General features: G+C 48.6%; 1 protein-coding gene across 1 annotated transcript in view; it reads left to right on the plus strand.

The window, feature by feature from the left end:
- elapor2b (endosome-lysosome associated apoptosis and autophagy regulator family member 2b) overlaps positions 1-19,097 on the plus strand; it is a 175,722-nt gene that overhangs the window by 149,875 nt on the left and 6,750 nt on the right. Inside the window, exon 21 of the mRNA XM_063072659.1 lies at positions 11,585-11,750. Within this exon, the coding sequence (XP_062928729.1) occupies positions 11,585-11,750 (166 nt within the window). The remainder of the gene's footprint in view (positions 1-11,584; positions 11,751-19,097) is intronic.

Consider the following 19,097-nt stretch of genomic DNA (forward strand, 5'->3'; position numbering starts at 1 on the left):
CAGTGTGGGTGAGAGAGAGAGGACAGAGTGGGTGAGAGAGAGAGTGACATTGCGTGAGATAGAGAGTGACAGTGCTGCTGAGAGAGAGAGTAACAGAGTGGGTGAGAGAGAGAGTCTGGGTGAGAGAGAGAGAGTGTCAGTGTGGGTGAGAGAGAGACTGACAGTGTGGGTGAGAGAGAGAGTGTCAGTTTGGGTGAGAGAGAGAGTGACAGAGTGGGTTAGAGAGAGTGTGTCAGTGTGGATTAGAGAGTAACCATGTGGGTGAGCGACAGAGTGAGACAGAGTGGGTGGAGAGAGAGAGAGAGTAAGAGTGTTGGTGAGAGAGTGTGTCAGTGTGGTTGAAAGAGAGAGTGACAGAGTGGGTGAGAGAGAGTGACATTGGGTAAGATAGAGTGTGACAGTGTCAGTGAGAGAGACTAACAGTGTTGGTCAGAGAGAGAGTGTCAGTTTGGGTGAGAGAGAGAGTGACAGTGTTTATGAGGGAGACTGAAGTGGCTGGGACAGAGAGTGTCTGTGTTTGAGAGAGAGAGCGACTATGTATGTGAGAGAGGGGGTCTGTGTGTATGAGAGAGTGAGTGTCAGTGTGAGTGAGAGAGAGAGTGACAGTGTGGGTGAGAGAGAGTGTCAGTGTGGGTCAGAGAGAGAGCGACAGTGTCTGTGAGAGAGAGACAGTGTGGGTCAGAGAGTAAAAGTGTGGATGAGAGAGAGAGTGAAAGAGTGGGTGAGAGAGTGTGCCAGTGTTGGTGAGAGAGAGAGAGTGTCAGTGTGGGTGAGAGAGAGAGTCACAGGGTGGGTGAGAGAGAAACAGTGTGATTGAACCAGAGAGTGGTAGTGTGGGTGAGAAAGAGAGTATCAGTGTGGGTGAGAGAGAGACTGTCAGTGTGGGTGAGAGAGAGCGACAGAGTGGGTGAGAGAAAGAGAGTGTCTGTGTGGGTGAGAGAGAGAGAGAGTCACAGGGTGGGTGAGAGAGAAACAGTGTGATTGAACGAGAGAGTGGCAGTGTGGGTGAGAGAGAGTCAGAGTGGGTGAGAGAGAGAGCGACAGAGTGGGTGAGTGAGAGAGGGTCAGTGTAGGTGAGAGAGAGAGTGACAGTGTTTATGAGAGAGAGTGAAGTGTGTGAGATATAGAGTGACAGTGCTGGTGACAGAGAGAGTCACAGGGTGGATGAGAGAGAGAGTGTCAGTGTGGGGTGAGAGAGAGAGTGTCAGTGTGGGTGAGAGAGAGTGTCAGTATGGGTGAGAAAGAGAGTGTCAGTGTGGGCGAGAGAGAGTGACAGTGTCTGTGAGAGAGACAGTGTTGGTCAGAGAGTAAAAGTGTGGATGAGAGAGAGAGTGACAGAGCGGGTGAGAGAGTGTGCCAGTGTTGGTGAGAGAGAGAGTGTCAGTGTGGGTGAGAGAGAGAGTCACAGTGGGTGAGAGAGAGAGTGACAGTGTGATTGAACGAGAGAGTGGTAGTGTGGGTGAGAAAGAGAGTGTCAGTGTGGGTGAGAGAGACTGTCAGTGTGGGTGAGAGAGAGTGACAGAGTGGGTGAGAGAGAGTGACAGAGTGGGTGAGAGAAAGAGAGTGTCTGTGTGGGTGAGAGAGAGAGAGTCACAGGGTGGGTGAGAGAGAAACAGTGTGATTGAACGAGAGAGTGGCAGTGTGGGTGAGAAAGAGAGTGTCAGTGTGGGTGAGAGAGAGTGTCAGTGTGGGTGAGAGAGAGAGTGTCAGAGTGGGTGAGAGAGAGAGCACAGAGTGGGTGAGAGAGAGAGGGTCAGTGTGGGTGAGAGAGAGAGACAGAGTGAGCGTGAGAGAGAGAGTGACATTGCATGAGATAGAGAGTGACAGTGCTGGTGAGAGAGAGAGTCACAGGGTGGGTGAGAGAGAGAGTGTCAGTGTGGGTGAGAGAGAGTGTCAGTGTGGGTGAGAGAGAGAATGACAGTGTGGGTGAGAGAGAGAGGGACAGTGTGCGTGACAGAGAGTGTGACATTGTCGGTCAGAGAGAGAGAGTGACAGTGCTGGTGAGAGAGAGAGTCACAGGGTGGGAGAGAGAGAGTGTAACAGTGTTGGTGTGAGAGAGAATGACAGTGTGGGTGACAGAGAGAGTGTCAGTGTGGGTGAGAGAGTGTGTCAGTGTTGGTGAGAGAGAGACTGTCAGTGTGGGTGAGAAAGAGAGTGACAGTGTGGGTGAGAGAGAGAGTGACACAGTGGGTGAGAGAGAGAGACAGTGTGGGACAGAGAGAGAGTGACAGAGTGGGTGAGAGAGAGAGGGTCAGTTTGGGTGAGAGAGAGAGTGACAGTGTTTATGAGAGAGAGTGAAGTGGCTGGGACAGAGAGTGTCTGTGTTTGAGAGAGAGGGGCTGTGTATGTGAGAGAGGGGGTCTGTGTGTATGAGAGAGTGAGTGTCAGTGTGAGTGAGAGAGAGACTGACAGTGTGGGTGAGAGAGAGAGTGTCAGTTTGGCTGAGAGAGAGAGTGACAGTGTTTATGAGAGAGAGTGAAGTGGCTGGGACAGAGAGTGTCTGTGTTTGAGAGAGAGAGGGACTGTGTATGTGAGAGAGGGTGTCTGTGTGTATGAGAGAGTGAGTGTCAGTGTGAGTGAGAGAGAGACTGACAGTGTGGGTGAGAGAGAGTGTCAGTGTGGGTGAGAGAGAGAGTGTCAGTGTGGGTGAGAGAGAGAGAGTGACAGTGTTTATGAGAGAGAGTGAAGTGGCTGGGACAGAGAGTGTCTGTGTTTGAGAGAGAGAGGGACTGTGTATGTGAGAGAGGGGGTCTGTGTGTATGAGAGAGTGAGTGAGAGAGAGACTGACAGTGTGGGTGAGAGAGAGTGTCAGTTTGGGTGAGAGAGAGAGTGACAGTGTGGGTGAGAGAGAGAGTGTCAGTTTGGGTGAGAGAGAGAGTGACAGTGTTTATGAGAGAGAGTGAAGTGGCTGGGACAGAGAGTGTCTGTGTTTGAGAGAGAGGGACTGTGTATGTGAGAGAGTGTGTCAGTGTGGGTGAGAGAGAGAGTGTCAGTGTGGGTGAGAGAGTGTGTCAGTGTTGGTGAGAGAGAGAGTGACAGAGTGGGTGAGAGAGAGAGTCACAGTGGGTGAGAGAGAGAGTGACAGTGTTTATGAGAGAGAGTGAAGTGGCTGGGACAGAGAGTGTCTGTGTTTGAGAGAGAGAGGGACTGTGTATGTGAGAGAGGGGGTCTGTGTGTATGAGAGAGTGAGTGTCAGTGTGAGTGAGAGAGAGACTGACAGTGTGGGTGAGAGAGAGAGTGTCAGTTTGGGTGAGAGAGAGAGTGACAGTGTTTATGAGAGAGAGTGAAGTGGCTGGGACAGAGAGTGTCTGTGTTTGAGAGAGAGAGGGACTGTGTATGTGAGAGAGGGGGTCTGTGTGTTTGAGAGAGTGAGTGTCAGTGTGAGTGAGAGAGAGACTGACAGTGTGGGTGAGAGAGAGAGTGACAGTGTTGGTGAGAGAGAGAGTGACAGTGTTTATGAGAGAGAGTGACAGTGTCTGGGACAGAGAGTGACAGTGTTGGTGAGAGAGAGGGACTGTATGTGAGAGAGGGGGTCTGTGTGTGAGAGAGAGTGTCAGTGTGAGTGAGAGAGAGACTGACAGTGTGGGTGAGAGAGAGAGTGTCAGTTTGGGTGAGAGAGAGAGTGACAGTGTTTATGAGAGAGAGTGAAAGTAGCTGGGACAGAGAGTGTCTGTGTTTGAGAGAGAGAGGGACATTGCATGTGAGTGAGGGGGTCTTTGTCTATGAGAGAGAGAGTGTCAGTGTGGGTGAGAGAGAGTGACAGTGTGGGTGAGAGAGAGAGTGACAGTGTGGGTGAGAGAGAGAGTGACAGTGTTGGTGAGAGAGAGAGTGAAGTGGCTGAGACAGAGAGTGTCTGTGTTTGAGAGAGAGAGGGACTGTGTATGTGAGAGAGAGAGTCACAGGGTGGGTGAGAGAGAGAGTGTCAGTGTGGGTGAGAGAGACTGACAGTGTCTGTGAGAGAGAGAGTGTCAGTGTGGGTGAGAGAGAGACTGACAGTGTGGGTGAGAGAGAGAGTGTCAGTTTGGGTGAGAGAGAGAGTGACAGTGTTTATGAGAGAGAGTGAAGTGGCTGGGACAGAGAGTGTCTGTGTTTGAGAGACAGAGGGACTGTGTATGTGAGAGAGGGCGTCTGTGTGTATGAGAGAGTGAGTGTCAGTGTGAGTGAGAGAGAGACTGACAGTGTGGGTGAGAGACAGAGTGACAGTTTGGGTGAGAGAGAGAGTGACAGTGCTGCTGAGAGAGAGAGTAACAGAGTGGGTGAGAGAGAGAGTCTGGGTGAGAGAGAGTGTCAGTGTGGGTGAGAGAGAGAGACAATGTGGCTCAGAGAGTAAAACTGTGGGTGAGAGAGAGAGTGACAGAGTGGGTTAGAGAGAGTGTGTCAGTGTGGATTAGAGAGTAACCGTGTGGGTGAGCGACAGAGTGAGACAGAGTGGGTGAGAGAGAGAGTAAGAGTGTTGGTGAGAAAGAGTGTTTCAGTGTGGTTGAAAGAGAGTCTGACAGATTGGGTGAGAGAGAGTGACATTGGGAGAGATAGAGTGTGACAGTGTCGGTGAGAGAGACTAACAATGTGGGTCAGAGAGAGAGAGAGTCTTGGTGAAAGAGAGACTGACGGTGTGGGTGAGAGTATCACTGACAGTGTGGTGTGGGTGAGAGTATCACTGATGGTGTGGGGGGTGTGGGTGAGAGTATCACTGACGGTGTGCTGTGGGTGAGAGTATCACTGACGGTGTGGGTGAGAGTATTACTGACAGTGTGTGGGTGTGGGTGAGAGTATCACTGACGGTGTGGGTGAGAGTATCACTGTCAGTGTGGGTGGGTGAGAGTATCACTGACGGTGTGATGTGAGTGAGAGTATCACTGACGGTGTGATGTGAGTGAGAGTATCACTGATGGTGTGGGTGAGAGAGAGTGACAGTGTGGGTGAGAGAGAGAGTGACAGTGTCGGTGAGAGAGAGTGACAGTGTGGGTCAGAGAGTAAAAGTGTGGGTGAGAGAGAGAGTGACAGTGTGGGTGAGAGAGTGTGTGTGATAGTATCACTGACGGTGTGGGTGAGAGTATCACTGACGGTGTGGGGGGTGTGGGTGAGAGTATCACTGATGGTGTGGGGGGTGTGGGTGAGAGTATCACTGACGGTGTGGGTGGTGTGGGTGAGAGTATCACTGACGGTGTGGGGGGTGTGGGTGAGAGTATCACTGACGGTGTGGGGGGTGTGGGTGAGAGTATCACTGACAGTGTGGGTGAGAGTATCACTGATGGTGTGGGGGGTGTGGGTGAGAGTATCACTGACGGTGTGGTGTGGGTGAGAGTATCACTGACGGTGTGGGTGAGAGTATCTCTGATGGTGTGGGGGGTGTGGGTGAGAGTATCACTGACGGTGTGTTGTGGGTGAGAGTATCACTGACGGTGTGGGTGAGAGTATTACTGACAGTGTGTGGGTGTGGGTGAGAGTATCACTGACGGTGTGGGTGAGAGTATAACTGTCAGTGTGGGTGGGTGAGAGTATCACTGACGGGGTGGTGTGGGTGAGAGTATTACTGACGGTGTGGGGGTGTGGGTGAGAGTATCACTGACGGTGTGGGTGAGAGTATCACTGACAGTGTGGTGTGGGTGAGAGTATCACTGATGGTGTGGGGGGTGTGGGTGAGAGTATCACTGACGGTGTGCTGTGGGTGAGAGTATCACTGACGGTGTGGGTGAGAGTATTACTGACAGTGTGTGGGTGTGGGTGAGAGTATCACTGACGGTGTGGGTGAGAGTATCACTGTCAGTGTGGGTGGGTGAGAGTATCACTGACGGTGTGGTGTGGGTGAGTATCACTGACGGTGTGATGTGAGTGAGAGTATCACTGACGGTGTGTGTGTGTAGTATCACTGTCGGTGTGGGTGAGAGTATCACTGACGGTGTGGGGGGTGTGTGTGATAGTATCACTGACGGTGTGGGTGAGAGTATCACTGACGGTGTGGGTGGTGTGTGTGATAGTATCACTGACGGTGTGGGTGAGAGTATCACTGACGGTGTGGGGGGTGTGGGTGAGAGTATCACTGACGGTGTGGGGGGTGTGGGTGAGAGTATCACTGACGGTGTGTGTGAGAGTATCACTGACGGTGTGGGGGGTGTGGGTGAGAGTATCACTGACAGTGTGGGTGAGAGTATCACTGATGGTGTGGGGGGTGTGGGTGAGAGTATCACTGACGGTGTGGGGGGTGTGGGTGAGAGTATCACTGACAGTGTGTGTGAGAGTATCACTGACGGTGTGGGGGGTGTGGGTGAGAGTATCACTGACAGTGTGGGTGAGAGTATCACTGATGGTGTGTGTGTGGGTGAGAGTATCACTGATGGTGTGATGTGAGTGAGAGTATCACTGACGGTGTGGGGGGTGTGTGTGTAGTATCACTGACGGTGTGGGTGAGAGTATCACTGACAGTGTGGGGGGTGTGGGTGAGAGTATCACTGACGGTGTGGTGTGGGTGAGAGTATCACTGATGGTGTGGGTGTGTGTGATAGTATCACTGACGGTGTGGGTGAGCGTATCACTGACGGTGTGGTGTGGGTGAGAGTATCACTGATGGTGTGGGTGTGTGTGATTGTATCACTGACGGTGTGGGTGAGAGTATCACTGATGGTGTGGGTGTGTGTGATAGTATCACTGACGGTGTGGGTGAGAGTATCACTGACGGTGTGGGGGGTGTGGGTGAGAGTATCACTGACGGTGTGGTGTGGGTGAGAGTATCACTGATGGTGTGGGTGTGTGTGATAGTATCACTGACGGTGTGGTGTGGGTGAGAGTATCACTGATGGTGTGGGTGTGTGTGATTGTATCACTGACAGTGTGGGTGACAGTATCACTGACGGTGTGGGTGTGGTGTGGGTGTGAGAATCACTGACGGTGTGTGGGTGAGAGTATCACTGACGGTGTGGGGGGTGTGGGTGAGAGTATCACTGACGGTGTGGGGGGTGTGGGTGAGAGTATCACTGACGGTGTGGTGTGGGTGAGAGTATCACTGATGGTGTGGGTGTGTGTGATAGTATCACTGACAGTGTGGGTGACAGTATCACTGACGGTGTGGGTGTGGTGTGGGTGTGAGAATCACTGACGGTGTGTGGGTGAGAGTATCACTGACGGTGTGGGGGGTGTGGGTGAGAGTATCACTGACGGTGTGGTGTGGGTGAGAGTATCACTGACGGTGTGGGTGGGAGTATCACTGACGGTGTGGGGGGTGTGGGTGAGAGTATCACTGACAGTGTGGGGGGGTGAGAGTATCACTGACGGTGTGAGTGTGGTGTGGGTGAGAGTATCACTGATGGTGTGGATGAGAGTATCACTGACGGTGTGTGGATGAGAGTAACACTGACGGTGTGGGTGAGAGTATCACTGACGGTGTGGGGGGTGTGGGTGACAGTATCACTGACGGTGTGGGTGTGGTGTGGGTGAGAGTATCACTGACGGTGTGGGTGTGGGTGAGAGTATCACTGACGGTGTGTGGGTGAGAGTATCACTGACGGTGTGGGTGAGAGTATTACTGACAGTGTGTGGGTGAGAGTATCACTGACGATATGGGTGAGAGTATCACTGACGGTGTGTGGATGAGAGTAACACTGACGGTGTGGTGTGGGTGAGAGTATCACTGACGGTGTGGGGGGTGTGGGTGAAAGTATCACTGACAGTGTGGTGTGGGTGAGAGTATCACTGATGGTGTGGGTGGGGGTGAGAGTATCACTGACGGTGTGGGTGGTGTGTGTGATAGTATCACTGACGGTGTGGGGGGTGTGGGTGAGAGTATCACTGACAGTGTGTGTGAGAGTATCACTGACGGTGTGGGGGGTGTGGGTGAGAGTATCACTGACAGTGTGGGTGGTGTGGGTGAGAGTATCACTGACGGTGTGGGGGGTGTGGGTGAGAGTATCACTGACGGTGTGGGTGAGAGTATCACTGACGGTGTGGGGGGTGTGGGTGAGAGTATCACTGACAGTGTGGGTGAGAGTATCACTGATGGTGTGGGGGGTGTGGGTGAGAGTATCACTGACGGTGTGGGGGGTGTGGGTGAGAGTATCACTGACAGTGTGTGTGAGAGTATCACTGACGGTGTGGGGGGTGTGGGTGAGAGTATCACTGACAGTGTGGGTGAGAGTATCACTGATGGTGTGTGTGTGGGTGAGAGTATCACTGATGGTGTGATGTGAGTGAGAGTATCACTGACGGTGTGGGGGGTGTGTGTGTAGTATCACTGACGGTGTGGGTGAGAGTATCACTGACGGTGTGGGGGGTGTGTGTGTAGTATCACTGACGGTGTGGGTGAGAGTATCACTGACGGTGTGGGGGGTGTGTGTGTAGTATCACTGTCGGTGTGGGTGAGAGTATCACTGATGGTGTTGGTGTGTGTGATAGTATCACTGACGGTGTGGGTGAGAGTATCACTGACGGTGTGGGGGGTGTGGGTGAGAGTATCACTGACGGTGTGGTGTGGGTGAGAGTATCACTGATGGTGTGGGTGTGTGTGATAGTATCACTGACGGTGTGGGTGAGCGTATCACTGACGGTGTGGTGTGGGTGAGAGTAGCACTGATGGTGTGGGTGTGTGTGATTGTATCACTGACGGTGTGGGTGAGAGTATCACTGATGGTGTGGGTGTGTGTGATAGTATCACTGACGGTGTGGGTGAGAGTATCACTGACGGTGTGGGGGGTGTGGGTGAGAGTATCACTGACGGTGTGGTGTGGGTGAGAGTATCACTGATGGTGTGGGTGTGTGTGATAGTATCACTGACGGTGTGGTGTGGGTGAGAGTATCACTGATGGTGTGGGTGTGTGTGATTGTATCACTGACAGTGTGGGTCACAGTATCACTGACGGTGTGGGTGTGGTGTGGGTGTGAGAATCACTGACGGTGTGTGGGTGAGAGTATCACTGACGGTGTGGGGGGTGTGGGTGAGAGTATCACTGACGGTGTGGGGGGTGTGGGTGAGAGTATCACTGACGGTGTGGTGTGGGTGAGAGTATCACTGATGGTGTGGGTGTGTGTGATAGTATCACTGACAGTGTGGGTGACAGTATCACTGACGGTGTGGGTGTGGTGTGGGTGTGAGAATCACCGACGGTGTGTGGGTGAGAGTATCACTGACGGTGTGGGGGGTGTGGGTGAGAGTATCACTGACGGTGTGGGTGGGAGTATCACTGACGGTGTGGGGGGTGTGGGTGAGAGTATCACTGACAGTGTGGGGGGGTGAGAGTATCACTGACGGTGTGGGTGTGGTGTGGGTGAGAGTATCACTGATGGTGTGGGTGAGAGTATCACTGACGGTGTGTGGATGAGAGTAACACTGACGGTGTGGGTGAGAGTATCACTGACGGTGTGGGGGGTGTGGGTGACAGTATCACTGACGGTGTGGGTGTGGTGTGGGTGAGAGTATCACTGACGGTGTGGGTGTGGGTGAGAGTATCACTGACGGTGTGTGGGTGAGAGTATCACTGACGGTGTGGGTGAGAGTATTACTGACGGTGTGTGGGTGAGAGTATCACTGACGATATGGGTGAGAGTATCACTGACGGTGTGTGGATGAGAGTAACACTGACGGTGTGGTGTGGGTGAGAGTATCACTGACGGTGTGGGGGGTGTGGGTGAGAGTATCACTGACAGTGTGGTGTGGGTGAGAGTATCACTGATGGTGTGGGTGGGGGTGAGAGTATCACTGACGGTGTGGGTGAGAGTATCACTGATGGTGTGGGTGGGGGTGAGAGTATCACTGTCGGTGTGGAGAGTGTGGGTTTGCTGTGATGGAAGTCTGGCACTCATGCAGGCTGGTTATTGAGAATGATCCCGAGAGAGGATTGATCCCTTGCTGGAAAGTGAATACAGTACTTCTGAAGGAACGGCGTTCAGTAGAACATGGAAGATCGTCCATTGGAGTACAGAGCAGCTCTTTGGCCCACGATGTTGTGCTCACCTTTTAACCTTCTCTAATGTTATCTCACCCTACTCTCCCATATCACGCTCCCGTTTCGTTTATCCTTCTGCTTATCACAGAGTTCCTTTAGTGTCCCGAATATTTCTGCTTTCACCACCACCCCGGCAGAGTGTTCCATCTCCTCCCCTCTCTGTGTGTATCTCCCAGCATCCATTCTGTGCTGGGACGACCAGAGTTCCAGAGCTACGTGCCCTGTGCGCCCCTGGATTCTAATCTGCTGTATCCTTTATGCTCAATACAAGAAATTTCATTTGTTCTGAAGGTGGGTTTGCACTGGGGAGGTCAGTTTCAACTGGTCAATGTGCCAAATGGCCCCCATCAGTGTCACAGTTCCCCTGCCACACCGACCTCTGAGATTCGAGCTGCTGAAGCATTTCCACAATTCAGGCCTTTCCTGGGTGAAGTTGGAGGCAGATAATGATTGAGAAGTTTAAGAGGCATTTTGCCAGGCACACAGACACACAGGGAATAGAGCGTTTTGCTCAAGAGTTTCTGCAGATGCTTGAAATTTTGAGCAACACACATAAAATGCTGGAGGTGCTGAGCAGGTCCGGACGAAGGGTACCGGTCCAATACATCGCCTCTTTATTCCCCTCCATAGTTGCTGCCTGACCTGCTGAGTTTCTCCAGTATTCTATGAAAGTTTATGTGGGGTTTAGTTCAATTTGGTATTGTGTTCAGCACAGGTTTTGTGGTTGAGGGGCCTGTATGCTATCAAGTGGTTCACTGAATGGGGACCCCCCCCTCATTAATCCAACAATTAATCCCATTTCACTGTGCCTCACATCCGGTTTATTTGGCCAGATCTTCCCCAGAACATACTGGTGCAATTCTACACTGTCATCATTCAGAGCATCCTCCCGTCACCCATTACTGACGGGATTGGTGCAGCGTCCTCTCACGATATATGAAAACCACAGTGAATTGTCCGCTCAGTAAAAAAGGTCATTGGCTGCCGTATACCATCACCGCAGGACTTGTCTGTGGTGCAGCGTTCTCTCACGATGTACGAGAAACTACAGTGAACTGTCAGCACGGTCGAAAAGATCATTGGCTGCCGTCTCCCATCACCGCAGGACGCGCCTGACCGTATGTGGCCAGGACAAAGAAGACAACAGGAGAAGATCATTGCAGACACTACCCAACTGGCTAGCTGCCTTTTCCAAAGGCTGCTACTGGAAAGAGCTATAGGGCTATTAAAGCAAAAACTTCAATCCATCTCAAAAGTTTCATTAACGACCCCCCCCCCCCGCAGTGAAGGTGATCAGCCACTCAGTTAATCCCCCCTCCCCTCTATCTATTACCCTCAGCACTGATCTGTAAATACTTAAAGCCGCTTTTTATAATGTTGTTTACATTGTAAATACAGGCTGTATTTATGTGCGTACACATATTTCATTCCATAACCGCACTTTAACCTCTAACTTTATTTTTTATGTGATCCATTATTCTTTATAGTTGTTGAATGTCTTTGTTTTTTGTTCAGTGTCCTACCAACAGGACTGAGTATTTACTAATAGATGTAAACGTATACGGCGAATAAAGTTGATTTTCGTCCCTTGCCCTTCGCCCCTCATCCCTGATGCTTGACGTTTGATGCTTGGTGCTTGGCGTTTCTTTCAGACTGGAGTACAAGTATTCCAAGTTGGTGATGAACGCAAACTCAAGGGAAGGGGAGCTCCCAGCAGCTGATAGCTGTGCTATAATGGAAGGTGAAGATAATGAAGAGGATGTGGTCTATTCCAATAAACCTTCATTGCTCGGGAAGCTGAAGTCATTAGCTTCAAAGGTGAGTAGCGGTGACTTATTTAAACAGATATCTGGTGTCTAACTGACTGCCCGAGACACAGATGGAGATTATGACTGAAGGATTGTCTGGTGCCTTTGAGCCACGCCACCAAGCTACCCACCAGTTTAACCCCAGGCTGGTCAAAGTACAAAGTTCAAAGTAAAGTTTATCATCAAAGTCACCATAAACAACCCTGAGATTCATTTTTCTGTGGGCATATTCAGCAAATCTATAGAATAGTGACTCTAACAGGATCAATGAAAGGTCAACCAGGGTGCAAAAGACAACAAAATGTGCAAATGCAAATATAAATAAACAGCAGCAAATAATAAGAACATGAGATAAAGAGTCCTTAAGGTGAGGTCATTGGTTGTGGGAACATTTCAATGATGGGGGCAAGTGAATTTGAGTGAAGTTATCTCCTTTTTTTCAAGGGCCTGATAGTTGAGGGATAATAACTGTTCCTGGTTGTGTGAGTCCTGAGGCTCCTGTACCTTCTCCCTGATGGCAGCAGCGAGAAGAGGGCATGTCCTGGGTGGGTCTTTGATGATGGGTGCTGCTTTCCTATGACAGCATTTCATATAGATGTGATCAACAGTTGGCACGGCTTTACCTGTGATGGATTGGGCCGGGCCTTTTATAGGATTTTCTGTTCAAGGGCATTGGCGTTTCCATACCAGGCTGCGATGCAGCCAGTCAATACATTCTCCACCACACATCTATAGAATTTGTCAACATCTTAGATGTCAGACTGAATTGCCGCAGACTCCTAAGGAAGTAGAGGTGCTGTTGTGCTTCCTTCGCAGTTGCACTGATGTACCGGGTCCAGTTCAGGTCCTCTGAAATAGTAACACCCGGCAATTTAAAATTGCTGACCCTCTTCACCCCTGATCCTCCAGTGAGGACTGGCTCATGGACCCCTGGACCTCTGGTTTCCCTCTCCTGAAGTCTACAGTCAGTCCCTCGGTCTCGCTGACATTGAGTGAGAGGTTCATCACCACCTTTGATGGTATGCTGGTTCATCACCTTTGATTCTGCCCACAACAGCAGTGTCTTCAGCAAACTTGAATATCACGTTGGAGCTGCGTTTAGCCACACAGTCATGGGACAATTTACAATGACTGATTAACCTACCAACTGGTATGTTTTTGGATTGTGGGAGGAAACCGGAGCACCCGGAGAAAACTTACAACGAGACTGGAATTCTCTGTGTGAAATAAAAACCTTGCCTCATAAACTTTCCCCCTTTCACTTTATAGCCTAGTCCTCAATTATTTAACATTTCTACTCTGGAAAAAGGCTGACTGTCTGCCCTCTCTATGTCTTTCATAATCTTATAACCTTCTATCAGTTCTCCCCTCAGCTACTAACACGCCACAGAAAACAATCCTAGTCTGTCCAATCCTTCCTTATAGCTAAACTGCTCTAATCCAGGCAGTAGCCTAGTACGAACCTTCTCCAAAGTTTTCACATCCTTCCTGTAATGTAGTGGCCAGACTGAATATAAAACTGGTCTAACCAAAGTTTTATACAGAGATTTTATACAAAGATTTCTTTCTTGAGCCTGTAACATTTTATTGGCTCAAGTATTCTGATTGTTTTTAGCTAGTTTGAGGTTAAAATATGGTAAATATACTTTTTGGAGCATAAACATGTAAATACAGTGCTGGAATTGAACATTGTGTGAGAATCTCAAAGACAATGCGATACTGGTTAGTGTAGTATTGTCTTGGCTTACTTGGAGCAAAGTACTGCTTTAAGCAGTGCCCAATCAGAGAGATCGGAAGCTTGAGAAGGCACAGTTCATTCAGGTTCACCGATTTAGAAAAGGCAGCGACTTGTGGCAGTTTTGGAGATTGAAGCAATGCCCAATCAGCGTTTGGGATTGATTGACAAGAACAAATTAAATTAAGGCAGGGGCAAGCAGAACAGCCATTTTTCAGAGCGGCCATCATTGGAGGGGTCAGAGTTAGAGTGGAGAGTTTGAGGCTTCAGCAAGGAGATGCTTAGTCGGAAAAGACAAAAGAAAGTGCTCTAGGCGGAGTTTTTTTCCTCCCCCATAGTTTATTGTTCTACCTCTTTTATAGTTGCTCAGCTAGAACAGTAGAGATGCCAGGCAGGATAGTGGAATGCTCCGCTTGTAGGATGTGGGAAGGCAGGGAGACCTTCATTGTCCCTGAGGACTACACCTGCAAGAAGTGCATCCAGTTGCAGCTTCTAACAATCTGCGTGAAGGAATTGGAGCTGGAACTGGATGAACTCTGGATCATTTCGGAGGCCAAAGGGGTGACAGATAGGACATCTAGAAAGGTGGTTACACCCAAGGTGCAGGACACAGGAAACTGGGTGACAGGAAGGGGAAAGGGATTAAGGAGCCAGTGCAGAGTACCCCTGTGGCCATCCCCCTCAGTAATAGATATACCACTTTGGATACAGTTGGGGTGACCTAGCAGAGGAAAGTCACAGCGGTTAGGTCTGTGGCACTGAGTCTGACTCTTTGACTCAGAAGGGAAGGGGGTTCATTAGAAAGGAGATTGGACAGGAGGTTCTGTGGACAAGAATGAAATTCCCAGATATTTGTTGCCTCCCAGGTACTAGGGTCTGGGACATCTTGGATCAAACTCTCAGCATTCTTAAGTGGGAGGGTGAACAGCCAGAGGCCGTGGTCGATGAAGGTACCATGATATGGATAGGACAAGGGACGAGGTTCAGCAAAGGGAGTTTAGGGAGTTAGGTGCTAAGTTAAAGAGCAGGACTTCCAGGGATGTGATCTCGGGATTGCTACCCATGCCAAGTGCTAGTGAGGCCAGAAATAGGAAGATTATGCAGTTTAACACGTGACTAAGGAGTTGGTGTAGGAGGGAGGACGATAGATTTGTTTGATCATTGGGCTCTCTTCTGGGAAAGTTGGGCCTTTTACAGAAGGGATGGTCTGCATCTGAACTGGAAGGGCATTAGTATTCCAGCAGGAGGGTTTGCTAGTACTGGCCAGGACTGGCAGCTCAGTATTCTGGGGTTCTGTTCTTTTCGTTGTGACAGAGTGGGAGGGATTAAAGGAGGAGGGTGTTATTAGTCAAAGAAAATGTCATGTCAGTGCTTAGTCAGGACAGACTGGAGAACTCAGCTCGTGAGTCGTAATGGGTGGAACTGAGCAATAAGAATATTACCACATCAATGTGGCATGTTACAGACCACCCAACAGTTCTATGGAATTAGAGGAACAAATCTGTAGAGAGATTGCAGACTGTTGCAAGAAACATAATGTTGCTATAGTAGGCAATTTTAACTTCCCACATATTGACTGGGAATCCCATACTGTAAAAGGACCAGATTGAATAGAGTTTGTCAAGTGTGTTCAGGAAAGTTTTCTTAATCCGTACGTCGAGGTCCCAATGAGAGAGTGTGCGATACTTGACCTGCTGTTAGGGAATGAGACAGGGCAGGCGACTGAAGTTTCTGTAAGAGGACACTTTGCATCAATGCCTTTAGTTTCAAAGTATGTATGCAGAGAAACTAGGGCTAGTCTGTGATTCTAAATTGGAGAAAGGCCAATTTTGATGGTGTCAGAAAGGATCTGGGAAATGTGGATTCGGGCAGACTGTTTCTGGCAAAGGTACACTTTATAACTGGGAGGCCTTCAAAAGTGAAATTTTGAGAATACAAAGCTTGTCTGCGCCTGTCAGAATAAAAGGTAAAGATAACAGGTGCAGGAAACCTCAATATCAAGAGATATTGAGGCCCTGTTTAAGGAAAAAAAAGGAGGTGCATTGCAGGTATAGGCAAATAGGAACAAATGAGGTGCTTATGGAGTATAAAAAATGCAAGAGAATGCTCGGGAAAGAAATCAGGAAGGATAAAAGAAGGGATGAGGTTGCCCTAGCAGACAAGGTGAAGGAGAATCCTAAGGGATTCTACAGATTTGTTAAGAGCAAAAGGATTGCAAGGAACAAAATTAGTCTTCTAGTAGATCAGAATGTTAATCCATGCTTGGAGCCAAAAGAGTTGGGGAGATGTTTTGCATCTGTATTTACTCGGGAGGTGGACACAGAGTCTATAGAAGCAAGGCAAAATGGCATCAACTTCATAGACTCTATACAGGTTATAGAGGATAGGCATTTGCTTTTGAGGCAAATCAGGGTGGATAAGCTCCCAGGGCCTGACAAGGTGTTCCCTTGGACCCTGTGGGAGTCGCACAGAAATTGCCAAGGCCCTAGCAGAGTTATTTAAATCATCTTCAGTGACAGGGGAGGTACCAGAGGATTGGAGGATAGTCAATGTTGTTCCACTGTTTAAAAAAGGCTCTCAGAATAAATCAGGAAATTATAGGCCAGTGAGCCTGACATCAGTGGGGTAGTTATCGGAAGGTATTCTAAGGGACTGGATAGGTGAGTATTTAGATAGACATGGACTGATTAAGGATAATCAGGATGGCTCTGTGCGTGGTAGGTTATGTCTAACCAATCTTATAGAGTTATTCAAAGAAGTTACCAGGAAAGTTGAGGAAGGCAAGGCAGTGGATGTTGTCTGCATGGACTTTAGCAAGATATTTGACAAGGTCCTGCATGGGAGGTCGGTTAAACAGATTCAGTCACTCGGCATTCAAGGTGAGGTAATAAATTGGATGAGACTTCGGCTTTGCGGGAGAAGCCAGAGAGTGGTAGTGGATGGTTGCCTCTCTGAGTGCAGGCCCGTGACTAGTGGAGTGCCGCAGGGACCGGTGCTGCGTCCGTTGTTGTTTGTCATCTATATCAATGATCTAGATGATAATGTAGTTAACTGAATCAGCAACTACACCGAGTGAACAGAGAGGAAGCCTATCAATGGTTGCAGTAGGATCTGGATCAGTTAGAAAAATGGGCTGAAAAATGGCAGATGGAAATTAATGCAGACAAGTTCAAGGTGTTGCACTTTGGTAGGGCCAATTGGGGTAGGTCCTAGAGAGTGAATGGTGGGGCACTGAGGAGTGCAGTAGAACAAAGGGATCTGGGAATACAGGTCCATAATTCATTGAAAGTGACAACACCGGTTGATAAGGTCATAAAGGAAGCTTTTCCTACCATTGGCCTTCATAAATCAAAGTATTGAGTACAGCAGATGGGATGTTATGTTGAAGTTGTATAAGATTGACTCCAGGTTGAGTCAGTAGTGAAGAAGGCGAATGCAATGTTGGCATTCATTTCTAGAGGAATAGAGTATAGGAGCAGGGATGTGATATTGAGGCTCTATAAGGCACTGGTAAGACCTCACTTGGAGTACTGTGGGCAGTTTTGGTCTCCTTATTTAAGAAAGGATGTGCCGACGTTGGAGAGGGTACAGAGAAGATTCACTAGAATGATTCCGGGAATGAGAGGGTTAACATATGAGGAACGTTTGTCTGCTCTTGTATTCCTTGGAGTTTAGAAGAATGAGGGGAGACCTCATAGAAACATTTCGAATGTTAAAAGGCATGGACAGAGTGGATGTGGCAAAGTTGTTTCCCATGATGGGGGAGTCTAGTACGAGAGGGCATGACTTAAGGATTGAAGGGCGCCCATTCAGAACAGAAATGCGAAGAGATTTTTTTAGTCAGAGGGTGGTGAATCTATGGAATTTGTTGCCATGGGCAGCAGTGGAGACCAAGTCATTGGGTGTATTTAAGACAGAGATTGATAGGTATCTGAGTAGCCAGGGCATCAAAGGTTATGGTGAGAAGGCAGGGGAGTGGGACTAAATAGGAGAAAATGGATCAGCTCATGATAAAATGGTGGAGCAGACTCGATGGGCTGAATGGCCTACTTCTGCTCCTTTGTCTTATGGTCTTAAGGTGTTGGTGAGGCTTAATTTGGAGTACTGTGTGCAGTTTTGGTCACCTATCTACAGGAAATATGTAAATAAAGTTGAAAGAGTACAGAGAAAAATTATCTTTGCTGAGTTATATGGGAAGATTAAATGTTAGGACTTTACTCCTTGGAATGTAGAAGATATAAGGGGAGAGTTGAAAGAGATATACAAAATTATGAGGGGTGTAGATAGGGTAAATGTAAGTACATTTTTTCCTCTGAGGTTGAGTGGAACTAGAACAAGAGGTCATGGGTTAAGGGTGATAGATGAGTTTAAGAGGAACATGAGCAGAAACTTCTTCATTCAGAGGGTAGTTTGAGTGTGGGCACACTGCCAGTGCCAGGTGCTGCATGCGAGCTCGATTTCAATGTTTAAGCGAAGTTTGGATAGGTACATGGATGGTAGGGGTACGGAGGGCTCTGGTCCCGGTGCAGGTCAGTAGGCTCGGCACAGATTGGATGGGCTGAAGGGCCTGTTTCTGTGCTGTACTTTTCTATGACTAGTAGAAAGTAACCTGTTGGGAACTTCAGAAGTTTAAAGTTATAAACTTGCCACTTTCCAAGTGTAATTTGTGCTGATATCCAACACAGGTCTTCTCATTCTCGCTACTCAAAATAATTTCTCACAGCTTCAAGGACAGCTACTTCCCTTCACCCATTGTGGTTCTTGAACCAAATGGAATGTTGAAGTTCAAGTTTAATTGTCATTCAACGAAACGTGAATACCCATGAGTACAGGCAAACAGAACAGCATTCCTCCAGGGCCAAGGGGAAAACACGGTACCAGCAGTCATACGCAGCACAGGACACATGTAGCACATATAAGACAGCAGTAAGAGACAGTCACAAAAAATATAGTCCAAGTCCCTGAGTCCATAGATGTTGCAGTAGTCTTCAGTCACACACGATGTCTTCTGCTGAGCGAACACTAGAGGGCAGCACTGACTCCAGCATGTACTCCGCGCTGAAAATCCCAAATCACTACCGTTTAACAACACTATGTAAAAAGTAAAATACAAGCTGAGATAGGCAAAGAACAATGTGGGTTTATGAAAGACAAAGGTACAAGAAACGTGATATTGATGTTAAGGATACCATCAGAACGAGCTATTCAAGTGCAAAAAGATTTGTTTGTTTTATCGACTATACAAAAGCATTTGATAAGGTGAAGCACAATAAGTTATTCGAAATATTACAGGAAACTCTAGATCTAGTTTTGAAAGACCTCCGCCTAATCAGAAATCTATACTGGGAACAAACTGCTGCTGTAAGAATAGATGGAGAAGTGAGTCAGTTTACGAAAATCAAGAGGTGTTAGACAAGGGTGTGTTTTCTCCCCTGATTTGTTTAATGTGTACAGTGAAACAATATTTCAAAAAATAAGAGACATCTTGGGAAACAAAGTTGGCGGTGAAAACATCAACAATTTTAGATATGTGGATGACACTGTGTTAATTGCAAGTACAGAGGAAGAACTACAAAACTTAATTGATGTAGTTGTTGAAGAAAGTGCAAAAATGGGTCTATC

The sequence above is a fragment of the Mobula hypostoma genome, chromosome 20 (genome assembly GCF_963921235.1).
Source record: "Mobula hypostoma chromosome 20, sMobHyp1.1, whole genome shotgun sequence".
Classification (NCBI taxonomy): Eukaryota; Metazoa; Chordata; class Chondrichthyes; order Myliobatiformes; family Myliobatidae; genus Mobula; species Mobula hypostoma.